Genomic DNA, 27,634 nt, shown 5'->3' on the forward strand with positions numbered 1-27,634 from the left:
TAACTTTACCCTTTCCTGCCGTGCCCCAGAGCCAGTCATACTGCCACTGACCTGGCTACTATTGTTTTCACCTGACCGGTCATCCCTCTCAATAGTATCTAAAACTGTATTCTTGTTCGAGGGGAATGGCCACACTCCCTGTCTACTCCCTTTGCCTTTTCTTGTGGTCACCCAGCTACCCACTACCTGCACCTTAGGTGTGACCACCTCACTAAGACTCTTATCTATGAAGTGCTCAGCATTTTGGATGATGTTACTAGCTCCCTCACAGAGCTGCAGCTGGGAAAATGGAAACCTTCTCCGAGATCCCAAATCCTGCATCCTTAATATATTTTAAATAAAGATTTTTTTTTTAATTGACATTCACTCCATTGGTCATATCCTCTTCGTCCCCCCTGCAAAAGAGATGTGTGTACAGGGTCAGTTTCCTCTTCATTCACTATTGAGAGGAGATGCTGAATTGACGCCCTAGTTGTGTTCTGACATGGTACTATTTCAAAAAGTCACAGGCAAGTTTTCATTAGTGTCTTCACCAATCTTTATCATTCAATGGTATGTATTACTAATAAAAGGTCAGATTGCTGGCCATCATGTTTCAACGTTACCATGCTAACTACACTGGCCATTAATATCTCAAACTACTTCCATCAGGTGTACAGTGATTTCTTCTATGGGAAGAAATGAGCTATGGTCACTGTAATAAACCAAACCCGTATAATACGGAGGTATAAAGGAACGTGCACGATGAATCATATTTAACTCCCATTTCTTCTTTCCACTGTCAATTGGATGATGACCACAAAATCCGGGCCAAAACATCAACACAGCTGCCTCATTTCAGTTAGGACCAAAACCTTTTAGATATAATTAATTACTGAGCTGCAGCACAATCTATGTTGCCAGGCCCTTGTATGCTGCCTGGACATTTTGAGACTAAAGGTACACTGAAGATTTAGCCCTGTACCTTTTAAACGTGTTTTCAGGTTAAAAAAATAAGGATTTTTCCAAACCAGAAAGAACGAGAGTCATTGCTCTGGAATTAACCTCTGTGCTGACACAGCTGATTTTATGGTCTATAGGCCTCATCATTAGTGAAGTCATAGCTCCAGTTAGTATTCTGCTTTTCTATTTCCCAGGTAAAGAGTAAACTCAAGATAATGTTCATAAATAGGCATTTAGTTCAGATGCTGGTTAGCTGAAACTTCACAGCAATCAAAATAAATAATTAGATAGTTTTAGTTAGCATAACTAGATAACACAACCAGCCAAGCATAGACAACACAGATGGGATCACAGGTTGCGTTCAAGCAACTCCCTGTAGTCCTGTGATTCTCAATGGCTATCCCATCAATTCAACACAGAGAAGCACCTTTTGGTGGTGGAAAGCAAACTCATTGCTTTTGTAAGAGGAAATCCTTGTTATTCCTGATATTTACAAGATGTTCACACAATTAGGGCTACGAAGAAGGAAGAGGTTAAAAAAATAATGCTGCATATCTTAAAAAAATTATTTTACCCTATTTGCATTACAAAATATTTAAGTATGAAAAACAGACAATACATTCAAACTAATCTGTATAAACATTGAAAATTAATAAAAACTGCATGTTGCAGTGCTGTATTCAATTACAACATCTTCAGCTTTACCCCACTGTCTGTGTTGAGTTCAGTTTTAAAAAGGAAATTTGAGGGTTTAAAGGTTGCATGGCTTCATCAGCAAAATGTCCGATTCTTGGTTCATCCTGCATTAGAAATGGGCAGTAACTCGATCAATCTCCAGCACGTCTTCCAAAATCTGAAAGAAACACCAGTTGTCAGAAAGTCACAAACAGTTACAAACATTTGTAGATAAAGCAGAGTCCCAGAAACCAGGATGGACCTAAGTCTGTTGGGTTATCTGGGATCAACAAAGATAGTGGCTAGAAGAGGAGAAACTCGCACTGGATATTGACAAACCTCTGCGACCATACGTGACCACACTCATACGTGAACTTGCCAGAGTAACAGAGCTTTGGAATTTCTTGGACCTCTCCCATCAGGAGCAGGGTACCAATCAGTACCCAGCAGTTCTGTTATTCAATCTGCATGAGCGCCTCTGATCCCAGTTACTGAGGGTATCACAGGATTGTCAAATGCTACCAACAGTATCAATCCTGATTATCCTAAACCAGAACTGCAAACTTCAGCTGAGTCTGTGTTTGCTGCTACACTCACCATATCAGGTGTTGTGCCTATTTTCTTGGCCAGCTCACTGCGTTCCATGGTGCTAAGGTACAAAAACTTATTGAGCAGCTCCCCATCCAGAATGTTCCGCACTGCATTTTGCAGAGCTCGTCGATCACAGCGCAACATCCTGCAGCACCAAAGTGAAGGGGAGAGAAAGTTATCACGTAGTATTATTCTCAAAATCAAAAGTGCTCAAGTCTCACTCAATAAGCTTGTGTGCATAACTAGGTGGACACTTTAAACCTGCCTTGTGGGTGATTTGTCCAGGTCATTACGCAGCCCACAAACAGAAAACAGTTCTAGTCGTCCATTCTTTCATGTTGGCAAGTAATTTTACCCATCAACAAGCAACTTGCTTGACTATTTTGCTGGGCAGTTCAGAGTTAATGACATTGTGGGTCTGGAGTCACATGTAGGTAAGGACAGTACACTCCTGCCCAAAAGGATATTAGTAATTTAGTGTTTGATTTTAAAACAATAAATCACTGAAAACATCAGCAGTTATAGTTTTACTAAGACTAGCTTTCAATTCCAGAATTTATAATTGAACTTCGATTCCACCATATGATGCAACAGAATTTGAATCTGTGTCCACAGCATTAGCCTGGATGTTGGATTCGTCCTAAAAGAAAACTAGAAGTTGAAGCTTTTTGTCTTGCACTAGTCAGAATTAAGATTGTATTTACATGCCAATCAAGGCCTAACCATGATTCTATATCAAAGTGTTTTTCTCCAAGTCTGTTTTGGTGTCATTGTTCTGATTAGTGCAAGACTAAACATTCAATTTCTAAAACCCCTTTTAGCAATATTTAAACTCTGTACTACCAATCATTGATTTTGGTCCAATGACGTGACCACCACACTGTTCTCCCTCTCAATGCTTTTTGTGGGAGTTTGCTGCTGTCAAATGGCAACTACTTTTTTATATTAAAATGACTGTCCTTCAAAAGCACTTTGGTAGATCCTGAGGATTTGAAAGGTTCTATAGAAATGCAGGTTCTTTCTTAATTTACTTGACTTTTTGTAACATGCCACTATCCCTTGGTGTTCTAATAGCTTACCACAATGAATTATTTGGATGACATGTCAGAGAGCTAATTTAAACTCAATAGCAAAGCTTCACATTTTATTCTACCTCGCTGGGTACAGTACAAACATCAATAAAGGTTCCACAAGGTCCCATGGACGGTGATTAGGAAGGATGAACAAAACTCAACAAGTAGATAGGTTTTGAATCACCTTTAGAGTGGTCACAAGACCGATTAATGCAATGGGGATATACAGCTGGGTGTCAGCAGCACACATGGAAACTAGTCTCATACCTGCAGTTAATACCAACAAACCGCACACAGGAGAGTTAGCTGGGTTGAAGGATAGACTTCTGGTGATGGCTGATAAAGGGAAAGAGGGACCTGGCTGGGGCAAGGGTGCCCGAAACGTCGACTCTCCTGTTCCTTGGATGCTGCCTGACTTGCTGCGCTTTTCCAGCAACACATTTTCAGCTCTGATCTCCAGCCCTCACTTTCTCCTCCTGATCACAGACCACTTTATATCGATCTGTGTTATCTAGTTATCGATTCATGCTAATATTAGGCTACAAACTAGCTCAGTACAGAAGTCAGCGTACCTCTCTTATAAGATAGAAGCCAACAATTTTTTTTTTAAATAAGGTCTGCTGTTATATAATGCCTTTCATAATTTCAGGCATCTCAAAGCAATCTATAGCCAATAAAACACTCAAGTGTGATTACTCTAACAACTAATGAAGCACAGCAAACTCCCACAGCAACATTAACCAGACCATTTTTAAAGTGAGGCTAAAAAAGAATAGGCCAGTACATTATTGGTGGTTCTGATTCCAGAGGGGAATGCAAGTCAGCAGAAGTTAATAAAATTTACAAAACCAAATATTTTTTGGAAGTACTACAGCTCATTTGGAGTCAACATGTATGTTTCAGCTATTAATATTTAATTAAAAAGTGTGATGTTTATGACCATGTAAAATTCTACAAAAACAACCACTTCAGTGAGAGTGGAATGTACATGGTAGAATATCACCATCTACTGGTGGAGTTCACAATAAGTTAATTCCTAATAATTCTTAAGTTATTGAAAACTCACAAGGACTTGTGTATAGACTCCAATAGATATCCTACTAAAGGTGGAGATGTGTAACTTATTGTACTTTGTCATTAATAAAACCAACTAATTGACTTATGCTATGTCCAAACAGACATGGTTTCTTTTTCTTACTTGATCTAAAGTCATAACTCTGTAGAATGCTTGGCTAGTACCAATCTCAAGTCAGATCATAAGGACTACTGATTTGGAAAAAAAACATTCTGATTCAGATCAAGGATAGAGCCTCAATCTGGGAGTATGCAGGGAGTTTTACTCCATCTCTAACTCCATACTGTACCAGTCTTGAGCGTATTTGGGAGATACATAATTTATAAAAAGTAGTCCATTCCCTATCTTTAATACCTCTTCTATAAAGCAGCATTAGAAATCACCACATACAAAAATAATTAGCTGTCAGTTTTGATTTTCAGGAGATTAGCAATTTTTGAGATTTATAGCTCAGGTTGATGATACGCAAGTTTGCTCGCTGAGCTGGAAGATTTGTTTTCAGACGTTTCGTCACCAAGACTAGGTAACATCATCAATGAGTCTCAGGTGAGGTGCTGGTGGTATGTCCCACCTCTCTACTTACAGGGCTTGGTTTCTTAAGATGGGTGATGTCATTTGCAGTTTTTATTCCAAGGGAAGGTAGACAGGATCTAAATTGTTGTGTTTATTCCTGGAGCTCCGGTTAGAATTCCATGCCTTTAAGGATTCTCTTGTGAGTCTTTGTTTCACCTGTCCTGGGTTTAGTGTGCATTTCCCAAAGCGGTGTCCTTCTTTGTATGTACGGAAACTAGTGATATTGGGTCGTGTTTTTTAGTGGCTAATATCCTGCATCCTGGTGGCAAGTTTCCTGCTAGTTTGTCCGATGTGGAGTTTTTTTTTAAACAATTCTTGCATGGTATCTTGTAAATGTTGTTCGTTTTGGGAGTAGTATCTAATGGATCCTTTAGTTGCTGTTTAAGTGTATTGGTAGGTTTGTGGGCTACCATGATACCATTTTGCCACTAGCCAAACAAAACAGCCGCAGGATGCTTAAAGAAATAATGTTCACAACCAACTCCAGTAAATACAACCGGGAGATTTCGTGCCAAAAAACTTTGTTCAGTACCATGACAGACTGTGAATGGACAAGTGTATTAGAATACACCATAAACTTTAAACAACAGCAAACACAGAAAAAGAAAAAAAAATCTCGCACTTCAAGTTAGATAACCTCACACAAAAAAGCATTTCATACAACACTGATGCTTGGATTAAAAAATCTTTCAGACCATCCACTGACTGATACAGAAAAAGCAGTCCTAGTCCAAGTTAAACTACAATTACAAAGACGTGAGTAAAAAGGACTTCCTTGCAGCATCTGAATCCACGTTAAAAAGTAAAGGTCTTTCAGAGGAAAGATAAGACAAGCTATTGCACCTACATTAGGCCAAAAAAAAAGGAAGGAAACACACTCAATGCTCAAGAGAATAAAGCCTTAGAAAGACTTAAAGACAAAAACATTCTAATAATTCCTGTAGGGACGCGTGACTATTTTAAACAAATTCAACAATCTTAAAAAGGCAAATGCTCTGCTTGCAGATACTGAAACTTACCAGCAGGTGGTGATAGACCTGACCCCACAACTACTAAACAGAATCTCATCCTTCCTCTCAGCATTTAAAAAAAATCAGGAGAATTAAAAAAGGGCAGACTTCCAAAATATGAAACCAGATGGGTCCAACACACCATGCTTCTATACATTACCTAAAATACCTATCCCTTCCTCAGACCCACAGTTTCCCTACCTGGGACACCAACATACAGACTAGCCAAGGAACTCCACCAAAAACTAAACCAGCGAATTGAAGATTCGTGCCACTCCATTCACTCCACCCAAGAATTCCTGAACACCACCAAAGACACCAAGATAGAAGAGGATGAAATAATAGTCTCCTTTGACGTTACAACCCTATTCACAGCAATTAACATTGACCTGGCCAAAGAAACACAGGCATCACCTGTGCCTCACCACCCACCTCACTTCAACAACAAAACCGGCAAACAAGTCAATGGAACACCTATGGGATCACCAATATCAGAGCTCATAGCAGAAGCAGTAATACAGAGATTTGAACAAGCTGCCCTCCCATCTATTCAACTCAAACTTTGGGTCCGCTACATGGATGACACCTTTGCCATTACAAAACGGAACAAACTAGAGGAAACGTACAACACTATCAACAATATCCTGACAGGAATAAAATTCACAAAAGAGGAGAACAACAACAGACTCCCATTCCTAGACATGACCGTTGAACATACAGTTAACGGAGAGCTTCAAACCAGCGTCTACAGAAAAACAGACCAAATACTTAACTTCAGAAGCATATCATTCCAACACTAACAGAGCTGCATCAAAACATTACTTCCACAAGCTACATCACACCGCAGCACCCGAGAACAACAACAAAAAAAACCTACACAATGTTTTCAAGAAAAACGGGCACCCAATCTGCCAACTCCTCAGAAACAAACCCAAACAAGTAGACACGTGGATCTGTTCTCATTGGAGAGTAGAAGGCAATTTAATAGAGACATACAAGATGATCAGAGGATTAGATAGGGTGGACAGTGAGTCTTTTTCCTAGGATGATGACATCTGCTTGTATGAGGGGGCATAGCTGCAAATTGAGAGGCAATAGATTTAAGACAGATGTCAGAGGCAGGTTCTTTACTCAGAGTGGTAAGGGCATGGAATGCCCTACCTGCTAATGTAGTTAACGCAGCCATATTAGGGGATTTAAACAATCCTTGGACAAGCATATGGATGATGATGGGATAGTGTAGGGTGACGGGCTCAGATTAGTTCACAGGTCAGCGGAATATCAAGGGCCGAACGACCTGTTCTGCACTGTATTGCAGTATGTTCTACAAAGCAACAAAGACTTTAGCCACATTACCTTGTGTCAAAGACATCTCAGAAACGACTGCCAGACGACTCAGACCCCATGGCATCATGGTAGGTCACAAACCCACCAACACACTAAAACAGCAACTAATGAAACTAAAAGGATCCATTAAATAATACCAGCAAAACTAATACCATTTACAAGATATCATGCAAGAACTGTAAAAAACACACGACATTGGACAAACTAGCAGGAAACTTGCCACCAGCATACATGAGTACCAACTAGCCATCAAAAGACACGACTATCACTACTTCCTATACACTGACAAAAGAAGGACGCCACTTTGACTGGGACAACACACACATCTCCTAGGACAGACGAAACAAAGACACACACAAGAATTCTTATAGGCATGGCATTCTAACCAGAACTCTATCAATATACGCATTGGTTTAGACCCAATCTACCTTTCCTTAAAAACAAACCGGAAATGACATCACCCACCTTAAGAAACCAAGACCTATAGATAGAGGGGTGTGACATACCACCAGCACTTCACCGGAGACTCTCACTGATGACGTTACCTAGTATGGTGATGAAACGCCTGAAAACAAGTCTTCCAGCTCAGCAAGCAAACTTACAGACTCCGATCTGATTAGGTTTTAGAGGCTTTCAGATTGAATCTTACCAAGTCAGCTTTCACAGAGAAGCTGCACCTGTATTTGGCCAGCAAGACAAGGTTTGAAATAAATTAGACAAAAAATACTGGATTTATTTTTGAAGATGATGACAACTTGAAAATTAATTATGAAAAGCAATATTGAAGTTGAGGAGCTAAAACAGTATTTCCCAACTTTTCTCTTATGACCCCTCTGTAGCAAATGACGAAGCAGGGGTACAGCCATTATAACAGTCCAAGTTCTAACAGTTACTACTGTCTAAGAGCTCAACACCAAAACATCAGCTCAGAACCCCACTTGGGAAAAACCTGGGTGAAAAGTTACATTCTTCCTACCTGAATGCTTTAGGGTTGAGGCCTGCATGATGAGGAATCATCGTGATGAGAGCATTCTGTAACATCAGAAGACGCCGGTATGTCTTTTCCTGCATTGGTAATAAAAGTCCCATCCCGCCATCCAGTGTCGCTGAGAGACAAATAGAGCATAATTAAATCAGAAAACTGAACATAGGAGATTTAATCAGTTAAATTCACTGATAACACAAAACTGGGTCATGTGCTAAGTAGTACAGAGGAACACCTTAGAGTGGACAATATAAACAAGCTGAAAAGTGATTGGAATGTAATTCTAAAAAGCGAGGTGATATTTTGAGTGGGCTAACAAGGCAAGGGAATACACAGTGAATTGCAAGACCACAGAAAGCACAGAGGATCAGAGGGAGCTTGGTGTGCAAGTCCACTGACCCATGAAGGTGACAGGACCAGCAGATAAGGTGATCAAGCTGACGTACGGGATACTTGGCTTTACAATAGTCAAAACATCAAATACAAGGCCAGGGAGGTTCAGATGGAGCTGCGTAAGACATTGGTGACAGGACTCCTTCCCATTCTAGTCACCACACTATATATAGGAAGGATATGACAACACTAGAGAGGATGCAATGGGAGATTCACCAGAATATTGCCTGGACTGGTGCAACTATGAAGACTGCCTAGAGAGGTGGTTTTCCTGAGAACAGGTGGTCTAAGGAGGTACCTAATTGTGATATACAAAATTGTAAAGGCTAGTTAGGAAAAAACATTTCTCCTTAGTTAAGAAGTCAATCGTCAGGGGGCATTAGGTAAACAGTAGGTGGTCTTGAAAGGCTTTAAGCATTTTTCACCCAAGCTGATGAGTATCTGGAACTGCCTGAAAGGGAAGGAGAGGAGGGAAATGCCACAATATTTAAATAGTTTTTAGATGGTTATTTGAAACAACCATAGAATACAGGTCTACAGGGCCAAGTATTAGAATAGATAGGTGCATCGCAGCCATGCAGATATGATGGGCCAAAGGGCCTTTCCCATGCTACAGAACTAAGACTCCAAACATTGCTGACAGAAACCGAATCTATACAGAGAAGCAAGAATTCAACCCAATCGCTGTGTTTTTAGCTAATCAATCAATAATTAAACATATCCAGTACAAATACAATGTATAATGATAGTCACCAAACCACGTAATATGTTTGTTCTCCCAAGCCATATTTTTCTTATTTGAGCCATCCATAACACCACGACACGGTGTCCGCCAGAATGCATTCACATGTGCGGCCACATTAAAGTCTGCTCTCCGCAGTAATCGTGTCCCCCCGTAGCTCTCCCTTGCTGAAAGAGAATAATCAGAGATTGGTGCATTGCTGAAAAGACATTTCTTCAAACCTTTTCATCTTTCACTCTTAGAGACATTTTTGCAAGAAAATCAGCACCTATGCCATGTGAGGAAAGTACAGGTTGTTCTGCTTTTAACACGGCAGACACGCAACATCACGCTATAGAAAAGCTTGCTACGGGAAACTGTTATAGAAATCTCGCTGTAGAAGATCACGCTGTGGAAAATCCATTCAATAAAAAGTTTGCAAACAGCATCCACAATTCAATCACACTATAGCCAATTCACGCTGACAAAAATGTGCATTATAGAAAAACTACCTGTACTGATTTGCTTGCGAGTGGTCTCTGAATAGTGGAGGCATTGCCATGGAGAATGCACCAGTTAACAATCAAACTTTGTTTAAATTTTAAACCAGGCATGTTGACTGATTGATCAAGGTGTTGCCCTGAGAAATGGACCAGCAAATGGCCATAACCTGTACTGTTCAATTGAAACAAGTGTGCACTTGTTCTTTCTGACTGCAAAGGATATGTATTAGTATGTATAGCTTCCAGTGCACACATAACAAAACGTTTGATAATGGACTACTCTGTCTGGTTGGCTTTGCTATCAGTAAAGACGACTCAGATGCTCCATTTCACAACTATCATTTAACCCATTTTAGATCGCAATCACTCCTTCACCATCAGAAGCACTCCCATTGATCTTTGCTCTGGGAAGTCTCATTACCTGTTCCACTCATTTTTCTTCTCCTTCTAAGATTAAGATCACCATTTTCCAACTCCTTTCAGTTCCAAAGATGAGTAACCGGATTTGAAATGTTAACTCTGTTCCTCTCCCTGTAGTGGTTGCCAGACCTGCTGATTTTCTCCAGCACTTTCTGGTTTGATTTCAGATTTCTAGCTTCCATGCATGAATCACAAAGAACAAAAGAACAGGTCCCTCAGCCCTCCAAGCCTGTGCCAACCATCATGCCCTAACTAAACTAAAAAAAACCAAACCGTCTGCCCTTATTCAGTCCGTTTCCCTCTATCCCCTCCCTATCCATGCAACCATCCAGATGCCTCTTCAAGGTCATCAATGTGCCTGCTTTCACCATCTCTTCTGGCAGTGCATCCTCTGCATCAAAAACTTCCTTCACATATCTCACTTAAACTCCCCGCCAAACCCCCCCCCCCCCCCCCACATAGAACATGTGCCCCCCTTGTAATTGAAACTTCAACTCTGGGAAAAGGTCTCTGACTAACTATCCTATCCATGGGGTGGCACAGTGGCTCAGTGGTAAGCACTGCTGCCTCACAGCGCCAGAGACCCGGGTTCGATTCCCGCCTTGGGTGACCGTCTGTGTGGAGTTTGCCCTGTGTCTGCGTGGGTTTCCTCTGAATGCTTTGGTTTCCGCCCACAGTCTAGAGATGTGCAGCTTTGGGTGGATTGGCTGTGCTAGGGTAAGAGGAATGGGTCTGAGGTGGGTTATTCTTCGAAGGGTCGGTATGGACTTGTTGGGCCAGAGGGCCTGCTTCCACTCTGTAGGGATTCTAAAACAATTCGATGCCTCTCAATTTTGTGGACCTCTATCAGGTCTCCTCTCAGCTGCTGTCTTTTCACCATTGTGAAAACAATCTTAGTCTTTTTAACCTTACCGCATAGCCAATGTCCTCAAGACTAGGCAACATCCTTGTGAACCTTCTCCGCACTCTTCCACATTCTTCCGGTAGTGTCGCGACCAAAACTGCACACAATCCTTGAAAGCGGCTGAACAAGGGCTTTATATAGCTGCAACATAGTTTACCAACTCTTGTACTCCGTGCCCCGCCCGATGAAGGGAAGCATGCCATCTGCCTTCTTAATCACCTTGGCCACCTGTGTTACCACTTTTCAGGAACTGTGGACCTGCCTGCCTAGATACCTCTGTTATGCTAATGTTCCTAAGGGTTCTGTCGTTTGCAGTATAATTCACACCTAAATTTAATCCTCGAAAATGCATCACCTCACACTTGCCTGGATTAAACTCCACCTGTCATTTCTGCACCCGAGTTGCCAATCTATCGACATCCTGTTGTATCCTTTCACAATCGTCAACACCACAGCAACTCTATCAATCTTCATGTCATCTACAAATTTACTAATCAGACCACCGAGAGTTTCCTCCAGATCATTTATATATACTACAAACAACAGAGGACCTAAGACTGATCCCTGTGGAACACCATTAGTTATCTGGCTGCATTCTGAAAAACATCCTTCCATCTGTCTTCTCTGACCAAGCCAGTTTTGTAACCATCTAGCCAACCTACCCCGAATCCCATGTGATTTTAGTTTTTGTACCAATCTGCCATGTGGGACAAATGGATGGAATATAGGCACAGCATATAATGAGAAACTCTAAAGGCATACAAGCCTTTATTACAAGAGTGAATGACTATAAAAGCAGGGGTTGTTCTTCATTTATGTAGGATCTTGACAAAAACCACATCTCAAATACGGTGTACCATTTGGTCTTATTTACAGAAGCAAACAAATGTGCTGATGGTAATTCACAGGAAGTTTTCTTGACTGATGCCTGAGGCTACCTTGAGGAAAGATTGGACAGACTGAGCTTTTTTTCCACTAATCCTCAGAAGTGAGACAGGCCTTCTTACTAAAGTTTAGAAGATCCTGAATGAACTTGACAAGGGGGACAGGGAAAGGATGTTTGCTTTCGTGGGTCAGTCCAGAAGTAGGGGCCGTTGTTTTAAAATTAGAGATCACTCTTAGAGGACAGAGGTGAGGGGAAATCTTTTTTTTTCTGAGAGCTGTGCAACTTTGGAACACACTGCCTCAGAAGGGTCATGAAAGTGGGGTGAGTATTTTTAAGATGGAGCTAGACAGATTCCAGTTAAGCAGGAGTAGAAACAAAGGTTTTTGGAGATAGAGGGGAACCTGAAATTTGGAACATAACCAGAGCAGACTTGAAGTGCCAAAAAACATACTTCTGTTTCTAATTCATATGAATGTGGAACAAGAGTAGAGCACTCAGTTTGCTGAACCTGCTCTGTCATTCAATATGATCATGGCTAACTTCAACTCTACATTCCTGCCTACCCCTGATAAATCAAGAATCCATTTAGCTCTGTCTTAAAAATGTTTACATATTCTGCGATTTGAAGAAGGGAATTCCAAATAAAAAATGTTTCCTTCTCTGTCTTAACTGGACAACATTTTATTTTTAAATTATGACCCCTCCCCCCCCAAACCCCAAAGTTCTAGTTCACACATATTTCTCCTTGTTATAGAGCCCCTGTGTACATGTGCAATTTGGTAGAATAGAAGGTTGGCTTAGGTTGTTGCTTCATGCGAACAAAGCCACGTGAAACACCTGCCAAGGCTCACAAATGATCAGTGACCATTTAACTGCTTTCTGAAGAGACATTCCACCACAGTCAACACGAGGGTAGGAGAGGACAGCAGTCTTTCCATTTTTTTGACGCACTAGATGTCAACAGGCTGTGAATCATTCCAGCATTTAAAAAGGCCTAACTGCTTTTAATAATTAACAAATTAACAGCGAGCAGAGTGGCATCATCAGCTGGAACCTTGATACTCAACCTGCTGAGCTCGAGATTACTGCAATATGACCAAATTCCCCAATCCCTGCATTTGTTTTATGGCTGCTAACTGAAATAGGTTCCAGCCAGGAGGAGGATGCAATCAAACTGCTTATTTTTTATAAAGACCATATCAGCACAAGATGTAGGAGCAGAAGTAGGCCATTCAGCCCATCAAGACTGCTCTGCAATCCAATGAGATTATGACTAATCTGATAATCTTCAACTCATCTGTCTATTTTAGCCTTCTATGTACACAATGACCCAGCCTCAAAAATCCTCTGGGGTTAAGAATTCCACATATTCCCTACCCTCAGATGAAATTCCTCATCTCCTTTTAAACAGATAACCCCTTATTCCCATCTGGTTTCCGATTCTCTCACAAGGTGAAACAACCTTACTGCAGCTACTCTGTCATGTCCCCTAAGAATCTTGAATGTTTCACTAGGGTTGCCTCTTATTCTTCTATATGGCAATGAGTACAGATCCAATCTACTCAACCTTTCCTTATATCAACCTCCTGAACTTTCTCTGGACTGCCTCCAATGACAGTATATTTTTCATAAACAGAAACAGAAACTTCTGGCAGAGCTCAGAATATCTGGCAGCATCTGTGGAGAGGAATCAGACTTAACATTTTGGGCCCAGCAACCCTTCTTCATGGTTGGTGTGTTGTCTCTCAGGCGGTAGGGGCCATGATGTGTCGAGTGGTGTCTTTGGGGTCCTGAAGGGAGAAGGTGACCAGCCCCATGTCATGGTCCACATAGATACCAATGATATAGGTTGAAAGAGGGATAGAGATGCAAGGCAGGATTTCAGGGAGCTAGGATGGAAGTTGAGAGCGAGAACAAACAGTTGTTATAGAACAAAGAAAATTTACAGCCCAGGAACAAGTCCTTCAGACCTCCAAGCCTGAGCTGATCCAAATCCACTGTCTAAACCTGTCGCCCAATTCCTAAGCATCTGTATCCCACTGCTCCCCACCTACTCATGCATCTGTCCAGACGCAAGTTAAGTGAATCAACCGAGCCTTCCTGCTGGCAAAGCGTTCCAGACACCCACCACCCTGTGTGTTAAGTACTTGCCACGTGTATCCCCCTTAAATGTTTCACCTCTCACCTTGAAAGCATAACTGCTCATTATTGAATCCTTCAACCTGGGAAAAACGCTTATTTCTATCTACCCTGTCTATACCCGTCATGATTTTGTAAACCTCAATCAAGTCCCCGCTCAATCTCCTTTTTTCTGCAGGGATGGTGCAGGTGGGAAGTTTTCAGGTACATGGGTAATTGGGGGTCATTCTGGGGAAAATAGGACATCTACAAACAGTCTTCACTTGAACCAGAGGGGTACTAATATCCTGGGTGGGAAATCTGCTAGTGCTATTCGGGTGGGTTTAAACTAGCTCAGCGGAGGGTGGGAACCTGAGGTGGAGTTCCAGTACACAGGAGGATGAGAGTAGGAAGGACAGGGACAGGATTTCACGGTCACAGGAATGTGCTGGCAGACAGCAAGCTGGTTTGAAGTGTGTCTACTTCAACGCCAGAAATGTCCGAAATAAGATAGGTGAGCTTGCAGCATGGATAGGTACCTGGGACTTCAATGTTGTGGCCGTGTTGGAAACATGGATAAAGCAGGGTCAGGAATGGATGTTGCAGGTTCCAGGGTTTAAATTTTTCAATAAGATCAGGGAAGGCAATAAAAGAGGGGGAAGGTGTGGCTCTGTTAGTCAAGGACGGTATAACAGTGGCTAAAAGAACTTTTGACGAGGACTTGTCTACTTAAGTAGTATGGGCTGAGGTTAGAAACAGGAGAGGAGAGGTCAGGTCATAATGACAGGGATGTGGAGGAGAGGATTGGCAAATCGATTCGGGGGAGGAGTAAAAGGAACAGGGTGGTCATTATCGGGGACTTTAACTTCCCCAACATTGTACTGGAGTTATAGCATTTCCAGTCATCGGATGGTTCCGACAGGTTTGCTACTGGTGCCACAATTCAGAGAGGTGAGGAACAGTCAGGGAATGCAGCTTAACGTGTGGCTGGTGTAGGAGGTAGGGCTTCAGATATCTAGACCATTGTGATGCCGTCTGGGGAAGGTGGGACCTATACATGAAGGACGAGTTGCACCTGAACTGGAGGGGCACAAATGTCCTGGGTGGGAGATTTGTTCATGTGGTTCGGGAGGGTTTAAACTAGTTTGGCAAGGGGGTGGGAATCAGAGCTACATGTCTGAGAAGGGGGCAGTGACAGGATGTAGTGAATCTATCGGGAAGGTTTCTCACATGATGAAACAAAGGGATCAGTTAAAGCGTGTCTGCTTTAACGCAAGGGGTGTCAGAAATAAGATTGATGAACTTATAGCATGGATCAGTACTTGGGGCTCTGATGTTGTGGCCAGAATGGAGACATGGGTTTCACAGGGGCAGGAATGGTTGCTAGATGTTCCAGGGTTTAGAACATTTAAAAAGAACAGGAAGGGTGGATAAAAGAGGAGGGGGGTATAGCATTTATAATCAGAGAGTGCATCACACTTACAGAAACGAAGGTTGTTGAGGAAGGTTTGTCTACTGAGTCAGTATGGGTGGAAGTTAGGAAAAGCAAGGGAGCAGCCAACTCATTGGCGTTTTTTTCACAGACTGAGATTGAAAAACTCATAGGCTGGCAGATTTTGGAAAAATGCAGATGCAGTAGGGTTGTTGTTATGGGTGACTTCAACTTTCCCAATATTGACTGGAATCTCCTTAGTGCAGATGGTTTGGATGGAGCCATTTTTGTCAGGTGTGTTCAGGAGGGTTTCCTTACTCAGTATGTAGACAGGCCGACGAGGGAGAGGCCATTTTGGATTTGGTGCTCAGTAATGAGCCAGAACATTTTGGGCGGCACGGTGGCACAGTGGTTAGCACTGCTGCCTCACAGCGCCGGAGACCAGGGTTCAATTCCCGCCTCAGGCGACTGACTGTGTGGAGTTTGCACGTTCTCCCCGTGTCTGTATGGGTTTCCTCCGGGTGCTCCGGTTTCCTCCCACAGTCCAAAGATGTGCAGGTCAGGTGAATTGGCCATGCTAAATTGCCCGTAGTGTTAGGTAAGGGGTCGATGTAGATGTAGGGGTATGGGTGGGTACGCTTCGGCGGGGCGGTGTGGACTTGTTGGGCCGAAGGGCCTGTTTCCACACTGTAAGTAATCTAATCTAAAAAAAAACAGGTGTCAGATCTCGCAGCGGGAACACTTTGGTGACAGTGATCACAACTGCCTCATAGTTACCACAGCCTTGGAGAGGGAAAGGAGCAGTTACCAAGAGAGGATATTTATTTAGAGAAAAGGAAATTATGATGCTATCAGACAGGAGTTGGGAACTACAGACTGGGAGGAATTGTTCCACAGAAAGGGCACAGCAGACATGTGAAGAGTGTTTAAGGAACAGTTGTTGCGAGTGATGCACAAATTTGTTCCTCTGAGACAGGTAAGAAGGGGTAAGATTAAGGAACCTTGGATGACGAGAACAGTGGAGCTTCTCATCAAAAGGAAGAAGGCAGCTTACATAAAGGTGGAGGTAGCAAGGATCTAGCACAGCTTTACAGGATTACAGGCTTGCTAGAAAAGAGCTCAAATGGACTGAGGAGAGGCCAGGATGGAGCACAAGAAAGGCTTGGCAGAAAGGATTAGGGAGAACCTAAAGGCATTTTAGTCATACGTGAGGAATGAGAGAATGATCAGGGAGAAGGTAGGGCCGATCAGGGATAGCGAAGGGAACTTGTGCGTGGAGTCTGGGCAGATAGAGGAAGCCCTAAATGAGTTTATGGTTTCGGTTTTCACGAAGGAAAGGGACCTTGTTGTGAATGAGAACTTTGAGGAGCTGGGAAACAGGCTTAAACAGATCAAGATTGATGAAGTTGATGTGCTGGAAATTTTGGCAAACATTAAGATTGAAAAGTCTCCAGGGCCTGACCAGATTTATCCCAGGCTGCTCCGGGACGCGAGAAAGGAGGGTGCTAAGCCGCTGGCGAAGATCTTTCCATCCTCACTCTCCACGAGAGTCGTATCGGAGTATTGGAAGGAGGTGAATATTGTTCTTGTTTTCAAGAAGGGTAACAGGGAAATTCCTGGCAATTACAGACCAGTCAGACTTACATCTGTAGTCAGCAAGGTTTTCGAAAGAATTCTGAGGGATAGGATTTATGACTATTTGGAAAAGCATAGGTGATTAAAGGCACTCAGCACAGCTTTGAGAGGGGCAGGTCATGCCTCAAATATTATTGAGTTCTTTGAGGAGGTGACAAGTCAAGCAGTGGATGTGGTGTATATGGATTTCAGCAAGGCTTTTGATAAGGTTCCCCATGGCTCATTCATAAAGTCAGGAAGTATGGGATACAGGGAGATTTGGCTATCTGGATTCAGAATTGTCTGGCTGACAGAAAGGGAGAGTGTGGTTGTAGATGGAAAGTATTCTGCCTAGAGGTCAATGTTGAGTGGGGTCCTGCAGGAGTGTTCTCGGGCCTCTGCTCTTTGTAGTTTTTATAAGTGACTTAGATGAGGAGGTTGAGGGGTGGGTTAGCAAATTTGCAGATGACACAAAGGTTGGAGGTGCCGTTGATAGTATTGAGGGCTATTGTAGGTTGCAGCGCGACATAGGCAGGATGCAGAACTGGGCTGAGAAATGGTAGATGGAGTTCAACCTGGATAAATGCGAAGTGATGCGTTTTGGAAGGTCGAACTTGATGCTGAATATAGGATTAAAGACAGGATTCTTGGCAGTGTGGAGGAACAGAGGGATCTCGGTGTTCAAGTGCATAGATCCCTCAAAATTGCCACCCAAGTGGATCGGGTTGTTAAGAAAGCATATGGTGTTTTGGCTTCCAATAACAGGGGGATCGCGTTTAAGAGCCACGAGATTTTGCTACAGCTCTACAAGTCCCTGGTGAGACCACACTTGGAATATTGCGTCCAGTTCTGGTTGCCCTACTATAGGAAAGATACAGAGGCTTTGAAGAGGGTGCAAAGATGGTTTACCAGGATGCCCCCTGAACTGGAGGGCTTACCTTAGGAAGAGGGGTTGACTAATCCCTGACTTTTCTCTCTGGAGGAGGAGGAAGAGAGGTGGCCTGATCGAGGTATACAAGGTGATGGAAGGCATGGATAAAGTCAATAGCCAGAGACATTTCCCCAGGGCAGGACTGACTGGCACAAGGGGTCATGGCTTTAAGATGTCAGGAGAAAGGTATAGAGGGGATTTTAGCAGAAGGTTCGTTATGCAGAGAGTTGTGAATACATTGCCAGCGGTAATGGTGGAAGCAGAGACATTAGGGACATTAGGATTAAACCTCGGCACAACATCGTGGGCCAAAGGGCCTGATCTGAGCTGTACTTTTCTATGTTCTATGATCACTTTTTGTCTGAGGTGTACAGGAGGGTTTCCTGACACAGTATGTCGAAGGGCCAACAAGAAGGGAGGCCACACTAGATCTGGTGCTTGGTAATGAACCAGGCCAGGTGTTTGATTTAGTTGCAGGTGAGCACTTTGGAGAAAGCGACAAGAATTTGGTTACATTTAGTTTAGCAATGGAAAGGGATAGGTACATGCCACAGGGCAAGAGTTATAGATGGGGGAAGAGCAATTATAATGCGATTAGGCAAAACTTGAGGCATAGAAAGAGCAGCAAAACACAGGAAATGGGGACAATCGAACTGCGGAGCTGGTTCAAGGAACAGATATTGTGTGTCTTTGATAGAAATGTCCCCGTCAGGCAGGGAGGTAGTGATATGTTAATGGAACTGTGGTTTACTAAAGAAATTGTACTTCTTGTTAAGCAGAAGAGGGAGGCTTATGTGACATTGAGGCGAGATGGTTCAGCTGAGGTGATGGAAAGTTACAGAGTAACTAGGAAGGATTGCGAGAGAGAGTTAAGAAGAGCAAGGAGAGGACATGAGCAGTCTTTAGCAGATAGAATAAAGGAGAACCCTAAAGCTTTCTATAGATATGTGAGGAATAAAAGGATGACTAGGGTAGGAATAGGGCCAGTGAAAGACAGAAGTGGGAAGTTGTGTGTGTGGACCCTGTGGAGGTCAGAGAGGTACTAAACGAGTATTTCTCATCTGCTTTCACTCAAGAAAAGGAGAGAATACTGTAGAGGAGAAGACTGAGATACAGGCTATTAGACTTGAAAGGATTAAGGTTAGTAAGAAAGAGGTGCTATCAATTCTAGAAGGTGTGAAAGCAGATAAGTCCTCTGGGCCGGATGAGATTTTTCCAAGAATTGTCTGGGAAGCTAGGGAGGAGATAGCAGAGCCTTTGCCTTTGATATTTGCGTCGTCATTGTCTACAGGTTTAGTACCAGAGGACTGGAGGATTGCAAATGTTGTGCCCTTGTTCAAGGAGGGCAGTAGAGATGACCCTGGTAATTCTAGACCAATGAGCTTTAGGAAAAGGTTTGGAAAGGACTATAAAAGAGATAGGATTTATAATCATCTAGCAAGTAACAAATTGGTTGGCAATAGTCAACATGGTTTTGTCAAGGGCAGGTCATGTCTCACAAACATCATTGAGTTTTTTGAGAAGGTGACCAAGCATGTAGATGAGGGTAGGGCAGTTGACGTGGTGTACATGGACTTCAGTAAAGCCTTTGATAAGGTTCCACATGGTAGGCGGTTGGAGAAAATGTGGAGGCATGGGACTGAAGGTGATTTAACAGTATGGATTAAAACCTGGCTTTCTGTAAAAAGGCAGCGAGTGGTGATTGATGGAAAATATTCAGCCTGGAGTCCGGTTACTAGTGGTGCGCCAGAAGGATCTGTTTTGGGACCACTGCTGTTTGCCATTTTTATAAATGACTTGGACGCAGGCATTGGTGGATGGGTTAGTAAGTTTGTAGATGATACTCAAGTTGGTGGAGTAGTGGACAGTGTGGAAGAATGTTGCAGGCTGCAGGGAGACTTGGATAAACTGCAGAATTGGGCTGAGAGGTGGCAAATGGAGTTCAATGCAGATAAATGTGAGGTGATTCACTTTGGGAAAAATAACAGGAAGGCAGAATACTGGGTCAATGGAAAGATTCTTAGCAGTGTGGATGTGCAGAGGGATCTTGGTGTCCATGTATATAGATCCCTAAAAGTTGCCATCTAGGTTGATTGTGCCGTTAAGGCAGCATACAATGTGTTAGGTTTCATTCGTAGAGGGATTGAGTTCTGGAGCTGCAATATCATTTGCAGCTATACAAAACGCTGGTGCAGCCACACTTGGAATATTGTGTACAGTTCTGGTTTTATTGGTAGAGGGATTGAGTTCCGGAGCTATGGTGTCATGCTGCAACTGTACAAAACGCTAGTGCAGCCTCACTTGGAGTATTGCATCCAGTTCTGGTTGCCCCCATTACAGGAAGGATGTGGAAGCACTGCAAAAGGTGCAGAGGAGATTTACCAGCATGTTGCCTGGTCTGGAAGGAAGATCTTATGAGGTCAGGCTGAGGTACTTGGGTCTGTTCTCACTGGAGAGAAGGCGGCTAAGAGGGGATTTAACAGAGACATACAAGATGATCAGAGGATTAGATAGGGTGGACAGAGAGTGTCTTTTTCTTAGGATGATGACATCTGCTTGCACAAGGGGACATAATTACAAATTGAGGGGTGATATATTTAAGACAAATATCAGAGGCAGGTTCTTTTACTCAGAGTGGCAAGGGCGTGGAATGCCCTACCTGCTAATGTAGTTAACTCAGCCACATTAGGGACATCTAAACAGACCCTGGATAAGCTTATGTATGATGACGGGATAGTGTAGGGTTATGGGCTCAGATTAGGTCAGTGCAACATCGAGGACTGAAGGGCCATTCTGCGCTATATTGTTCTATGTTTATGTTCTTCAGAACCAGATATCTTTCCTTAGATAAAGGGACCAAAACTGTTCAAAAGATTCTATTTATGGTCTGACTAGTGCCTTGTATAGTTTTAACAAAATATCCCAACTTTTACACTTGATGCCCTTTGAAATGAAAGCGAATTTGAATACTAATCTTTGTGCTCCATGGAGCTTTGGAGCTTTCTGCAGTATTTCTCCATTTAGTATTCAGCTCTTCAATTCTTCCTGGCAATTGCATAACCTCACATTATATTCCATCTACCAAGCCACGGTCAACCGCACCATTTGCCTTCCCACCTAAATGTGTGTCATTCACAAACTGGATGATAGTACATTCACCTTCCTCATCTAAGTCATCAATACACACTGCAAAAACCCATGGCACACCACTGGTTATAGATTGCTAGCCTGAAAATGCCATCCTGATCCCTACCATATCTTCACAAAAATGGTCCCAGGAATGAAAAGCTGAGCATATGAGGAATGTTTGAAGACTCTGGATTTAATACATGATGGAACTTAGAAGGATGAAGGGGGATCTAATTGAAACATACAGAATAATGAATGACCTGGACAGAATAGATGTTCTTTTCGAGTTAAGGGAAGACCTTTTTCAACAGGGATAAGGAGAAACGTCTTCAGCCAGAGAGTGGTGAATCTATAGGGTTCACTGTCACAGAGGCTGTGGAGGCTGGGTCAGAATATATTTAAGACTGAGATAGTTAGGTTCTTCAGTATCAAGGGCTATGGCAAAAACGCAGGAGAATGGGACTGAGAAACTTATCAGCTACAATTGAATGACAGAGCAGACTCAGTTGGCTGAATGGTCTCATTTCAGCTCTGATAGAACATTACAGTGGAGTACAGGCCCTTTGGCCCTTGATGTCGCACCAACCCATGAAATTAATTTGATGTCCATCTAACCTACGCCATTCCATTATTATCCATTCGTATGTCCAATGCCCATTTAAACGTCCTTAACGTCGGCAATACTACTACAACTATAACTGTTGCAGGCAGGCCGTTCCACGCCCCTACTACGGGGTAAAGCAACAACCCCACATACCTGTGCTAAAGCTATCACCCCTCAATTTAAAGCTATATCCCCTCCTACCCTTCACAAAACAGTGTTTGACTATCCCTAATCAAATTATTCCTTTCCAGATGATTATAAATCCTTTCTCTTATAACCTTTTCCAATACCTTACCCACAACTGCAGTAAAGCTCACTGGCCTATAATTACCAGGGTTGCCCCGACTCCCTTTCTTAAACTGCTATCCTCCAGTCTTCTGGCACTTCTCCCGTCAACAATGACAAAGATCAAAGCCAAAGGCTCTGCAATCTCCTCCCTGGCTTCCCAGAGAATCCCATCCGGCACAGAAGTCTTAACTATTTTCAGATCTTCCAAAGTTGCTAAAACCTTCTCTTTGTCAACCACAATCCCATCTAATCTAGTAGCCTGTATCTCCGTATTCTCACTAACATGTATTATGGTCTTCTGTTAGTTAGTTAAACCTCTATCCATGCTAACATACTAGCTCCAACAGCATAGACTTATTTTATTAAGTATCCTAAAGTCTAATGCCTTATCAAATACCCTCTGAAAATTCAAATATGTTACATCCACTGTTTCTCCTTTATCTTTCCCGCTTGTTACCACCTCAAATAATTCTTGCAACCAGAAAAAAAAAAGATTTTTCTGGTTGGCAATCAGTGGCTAGTGGTGTACGTCAGGGATCAGTGTTGGGACTGTAATTGTTTACAATTCACATCGATGATTTAGAGTTGGGACCAAGTGCAGCGTGAAACTAACATGAGTAGTAGAGAAAAGTGTGCAGAGGGATATAGATAGGTTAAGGGAGTGGTTAAGGGTCTGGTAGATGGATAACAACGTGAAGTCAAATGTTGGAAGATGTGAGGTCATTTTGAGATGAACAGCAAATTAATTTCCTCTTCATGAAGCCATGCTAACCCTGCTGATTATATCATGCATTTCTAAGTGCTCTCTTATACCCTTTATAAATAACTCTAACATTTTATCAATAACAGATATGAATCTTACAGGCCCAGAGTGACTGGTTTGGTGTCTCCTTCACTTTCAAAGTAAAATAAAATCCTCTAGCACTTTTCCAGAATCTAAGGATTCTTGAAAGATTCTGACCATTGCATCCCACTATCTCTGTAGCTACTTCCTCTAATATCCTCAGATACATCCAATAACTTCCAGGAGAAATATTGGTCTTTAACTCCATTAATTTCCCTAACACTTCTTCTTTGGTAATAACTTGTTTCCTCTCCTCATTTTGCCCTTGAGTCATTTTGGAAAGGTATTAATGCTTTCTACTGAGAGAAGTAAGGTGAAGTATTTCATAGAATCCCTACAATACAGACAGAGGCTATTCAGCCCATCAAACCTACACTGACCCTCCAAAGTGCATCCTACCCTATCCCTGCAAACCCATATTTACCATAGTTAACCCATGCAGCATGCACATCACTGGACACTACAGGGTAATTTAGCATGACCAATCCACCTAATTTGCACATCTTTGAACTGTGGGTGGAAACTGGAACATCCAACAGAAATCCAGGCAAACACAGGGAGAATGTGCGATCTCCACTCACACAGATGTCCAAGGCTGAAACTGAATCCAGGTCCCTAATTATTCAACTTTTCTGCTATTTCCTGATTGCCCATCATTATTTCCCAAGCTTCATTCTCCAAAGGGATCTATGGTCACTTTAAAAGAGAACTGCTAGCTGGTTACAAAGTCTCAGATTGTCAACTAACATCTTCTACAATCTAAATGGTCCCACTGTGTTTTACCGCCAATGAAGTAGCAGTACATTCTGATATGTGGTCACCATTCTAACAGAAAATGTTTTACAAGATCTGTGCGCTGACGGGAGAGAGTTTTTTTCAGATATACTAACGCTTTAGGTCAGATACAGATGAAAATTCTGAACTTTAACCCAATTATAGACAGCATTCATGGGAAACCCAGAGATTAAGGAGAAAGGACTAAGTCCAAAGTAGAGTATATTATACAATAACAGAGGGAAAAATTCAATTTGCAGTGTGTATTTAAATTATTTTCAAAAGGTAATATTTCAAAACTAGCCAATGGTATCTTTATAGATCAAGGACGGAGAAAAAGAGAGAAACTATAAAAAAAGTGAAAAATAAGAAATTATTCATACCTTCTGGCTGATACATATACACTAGGAGATTCTTCTCACGGTCAGACACTGAAATTAAAGGCAAAGAAAAAATATAGGGTCAGTTCCACTTAGAGAGAGAAATGCAAATATACCACAAAACCTGCATAGCTACTTTTAGATGGGGTGACATTAACTGGCCAGCATTCATCTTCCACGAGGTGGTGGTCGAGAGTTGCCTTCCTGAACTGCTGCAGTCCACGTGCAGTGAATAGACCCACAATGCCAGTAGGGAGGGATTTTAAGGATTGTGACACTACAGCACTGAAGGGATGATGAACTGAAGGATGATGAGTGGGTCAGAGGGAAACTTGCAGATAGTACATTTTGCTGCTACTAAGTGGTGGAGGGAGTGGATCCCTGTGGGTGTAGCACCTGTCCTGGGTGGTGTCAAGCTTGAGTGTTGTTGGAATTGTACCCAGCCAGGCACCAGGGAAGTATTCTATCACACTCCTGACTTGCGTCTTCTCAACAGCAAACAGGCTTTGGGGAGTAAGGAGGTGGGTTACTCACTACAGTATTCCTATCTTTTGGATGGTTCTTGTCGCCACTATATTTATATGGTGAGTCCAGATCAGTTTCTAGTCAATGGTAACCTCTATGATGCCGATAATGGGGGATTTAGTGATGTTAACTTCTAAGTAGGAGGACATGGGCAGCAGATACATGGAAACATCTCAATCTACAGGTTCCCCTCCAAGCCGCACATCATCCTGACTTGTGAATTCTGGGCAATCCAAGATGGAGGACGGGAGATAATGTGACTGTCAGAGCTGCTCCTTTTTACTTTGAGGTATTTTCAGTGTTGGAGCTGACTTCCTCAAATTCTTGGAGCAGTTATTATTGTTTTATAAGATGACGCATTGTTTTGGAACTTCGTCAAAACAAGGGCACTTCAAAAAAGGAGGGGTGTGGGGAGAGGGGGGCGTGGGGAAAGAGGGGGGGGAAAAGAGGTGGGGGGTGGGAAAAGAGGTGGGGGGGGAAGAGGTGGGGGGGGGGGATGGGGAGGAGGAAGAGGTGGGGGGGGGGGGGGGGGGGGGAGAAGAGGGGGGAAAGAGGGAGACAGCAGGTACCACGTGAGAGGTGAGAAAAGGATCAGTGAACCTGCACAGTTGTCTGACCAGGCAGCAAACCTTCATAGCTGACTGCCTCTGTTTGGAATTGTTCTAAGAAAAATAAGCAAACAATGAAATTTACAACTGACCTTGGAGAAACTTGCGTGGGGGAGCGCTCAGTGCAGGGACAGCTAAGTGGTACCTTTTTTAAAAGTGTTTTTCTAAAATCTACAATAGCGAGTAGAATGGGTTTTTTGATTATATGTTTTATTAAAAATTGTCTGCCTTTAGAACAGTAAGACTGTGCCATTTTCTGGACCTGTAAATTGTTACGGTGCCTTCAGTAGAGTAATGTGCTCTTCCTGTTAGATGTGGGAGATTAGGAAGAATTTCAATGTTCTGATGATTATGTCTTCAGTAAATGTATTTTGTTGCAAATCCTATCGGATTGCATGGATCAGTTGGAGCAGCAGTTAGAGGCAATGAGCAATTCACAGCAGATGGTGGGTGTGAGGGATGACAGTTTCTGTAAAGTAGAAAAAACAGATACACAGTCAGGTAGATGGGTTACCTCTGTAAAAGGTAACAAGAGGCAGGCAGGGTAGTGCAGGAGTCCCCATCTCAAACAAGTATGCTGTTTTGGAAAATCTGGGGAATGTAGCACTGACAGCCAGGTTTCTGGTATCAAGACTTGCTCAAATGTAAACAGGGCTAGACCAGGTTCCAAGTGATCAATTGTGATAGGGGACTCTTCTCGTCAGATGCACAGATGCTTCTTGGACCAACAGAGATATTAGAATGGTGTGTTGCCTCCCTGGTGCCGAGGATATCTCAGACAGGATGCAGAATATTCTCAAAGGGGAGAGGGACCAGCAGGAGGTCATTGTACATATTGGAACTAATTATGTAGAAGAGAAAAGGATTAAAAAGTAGGCCTTTGAGAATAGTAATGTATGGAACACTCCTGGTACCACGGTGAGTGAGATTAGGAATAAGAGGATAGAGCAGATGAATGTGTGGCTGAGGAGCTGGTGCAGGGGAGGAAGATTCACATTTTTGGATCATTGGACTGTCTTCTGGGGCAGAAGTGACTTGTACAAGAGGGACGTATCACATCTGAATTGGAAGGGGACTAAGGTACCAGCAGGGAGATTTGCTAGAGATGCTCAAGTGGTTTTAAACTAGTGGTGGTGGCTTGGAAGGACCCAGGGAGATAGTGAGAAAAGAAGAGATCAGTCTGAGACTAGTGCATTTGGGAAAAGGAACAAGTTAAACAGTCAAGGCAGGCACAAACAAAGCAGAGAACAAGGTAGAACTGATAAATTAAACTGCATTTATTTCAATCCAAGAAGCCTAGCAGGTAAGGCAGATGAACTCAGGGCATGGTTAGGAACATGGGACTGGGATATCGTGGCAATTGCCGAGATGTGGCACAAGGATGGTGGCTTAAATGTTCCAGGGTATAGATGCAATAGTAAGGATAGAAAGGGAGCAAGAAAGGAGAGGGAATGGCGATTTTCATTACAGATAACGTTTCAGCTATATTTTCAGGGAAATTATTTGGGAAGAATTGAGAAACAAGGAATGGATGATCACCTTATTGGGATTGTACTATAGATCTCCTAATAGTCAGTTGGAAATTGAGAAGTAAATTTGTAAGGAGATCTCAGTTACCAGAATAATAGGGTGATATTGGTATAGGATTTTAATTTTCCAAACATGGACTGGCACTGCCATTGTGTTAAGGGCTTGGATGGAAAGAAATGCATTAAGCATGTACAGTCAGTTCTTCTATAAAACAATGGTTGTGTTCTTCTGCAAACCCATGTTATAAAAAAATTACCCTTTAGAAACAACACTTAGATGGAGATGGCACTACAATCATGGTACAACCAACACACGTTTTAAACATCGGCACTGTAGAAACAGCGCCCCCAATTCAATCCTATTACAGTGAATTGGTGCTGATAAAATGTGCATTATAACAGGACAACCTGTACAAGAAAATTTTCTGAATAATTATGTGGATGTACCTACTACAGAAGGAGCAAAAAAAATTGACCTAGCTTGGAAAAGGCAGCAAGAGACGTGACTGAGGTGTCAGTGGGGAAGCACTTTAGGGCCAATGATCCAGAATTCTATTAATGTTAACGTAGTGACAGAAAAAGATGGACCTGATCTAAAAGTTAAATTCTAAACTGGAGAAAGGCCAATGTTGACAGTATTCGGCAAGAACTTTCAAAAGTTGATTGGATGCAGATGTTTGCAGATAAAGGATCTTCTGGAAAATGGGGGGGGGGCTTCAAAAATGAGGTACCGAGAATTCATAGATAGTATGTTACTGTT

The 27,634-nt window shown here is 42.5% G+C and overlaps 1 protein-coding gene across 2 annotated transcripts in view; it reads right to left on the bottom strand.

The window, feature by feature from the left end:
* Window positions 1-1,496: 1,496 nt before the first annotated feature.
* cpsf1 (cleavage and polyadenylation specific factor 1) overlaps window positions 1,497-27,634 on the bottom strand; it is a 170,811-nt gene continuing 144,673 nt past the window's right edge. For both annotated transcript variants that reach the window (XM_072576446.1, XM_072576445.1), the window contains 5 exons: window positions 24,216-24,263; window positions 9,418-9,573; window positions 8,263-8,392; window positions 2,215-2,353; window positions 1,497-1,795 (listed from right to left, as the gene is read on the bottom strand). In XM_072576446.1, coding sequence (XP_072432547.1) covers window positions 1,748-1,795; window positions 2,215-2,353; window positions 8,263-8,392; window positions 9,418-9,573; window positions 24,216-24,263 — 521 coding nt within the window. In that variant the 3' untranslated portion in view covers window positions 1,497-1,747. The remainder of the gene's footprint in view (window positions 1,796-2,214; window positions 2,354-8,262; window positions 8,393-9,417; window positions 9,574-24,215; window positions 24,264-27,634) is intronic.

Source organism: Chiloscyllium punctatum, chromosome 8, assembly GCF_047496795.1.
Source record: "Chiloscyllium punctatum isolate Juve2018m chromosome 8, sChiPun1.3, whole genome shotgun sequence".
NCBI lineage: Eukaryota > Metazoa > Chordata > Chondrichthyes > Orectolobiformes > Hemiscylliidae > Chiloscyllium > Chiloscyllium punctatum.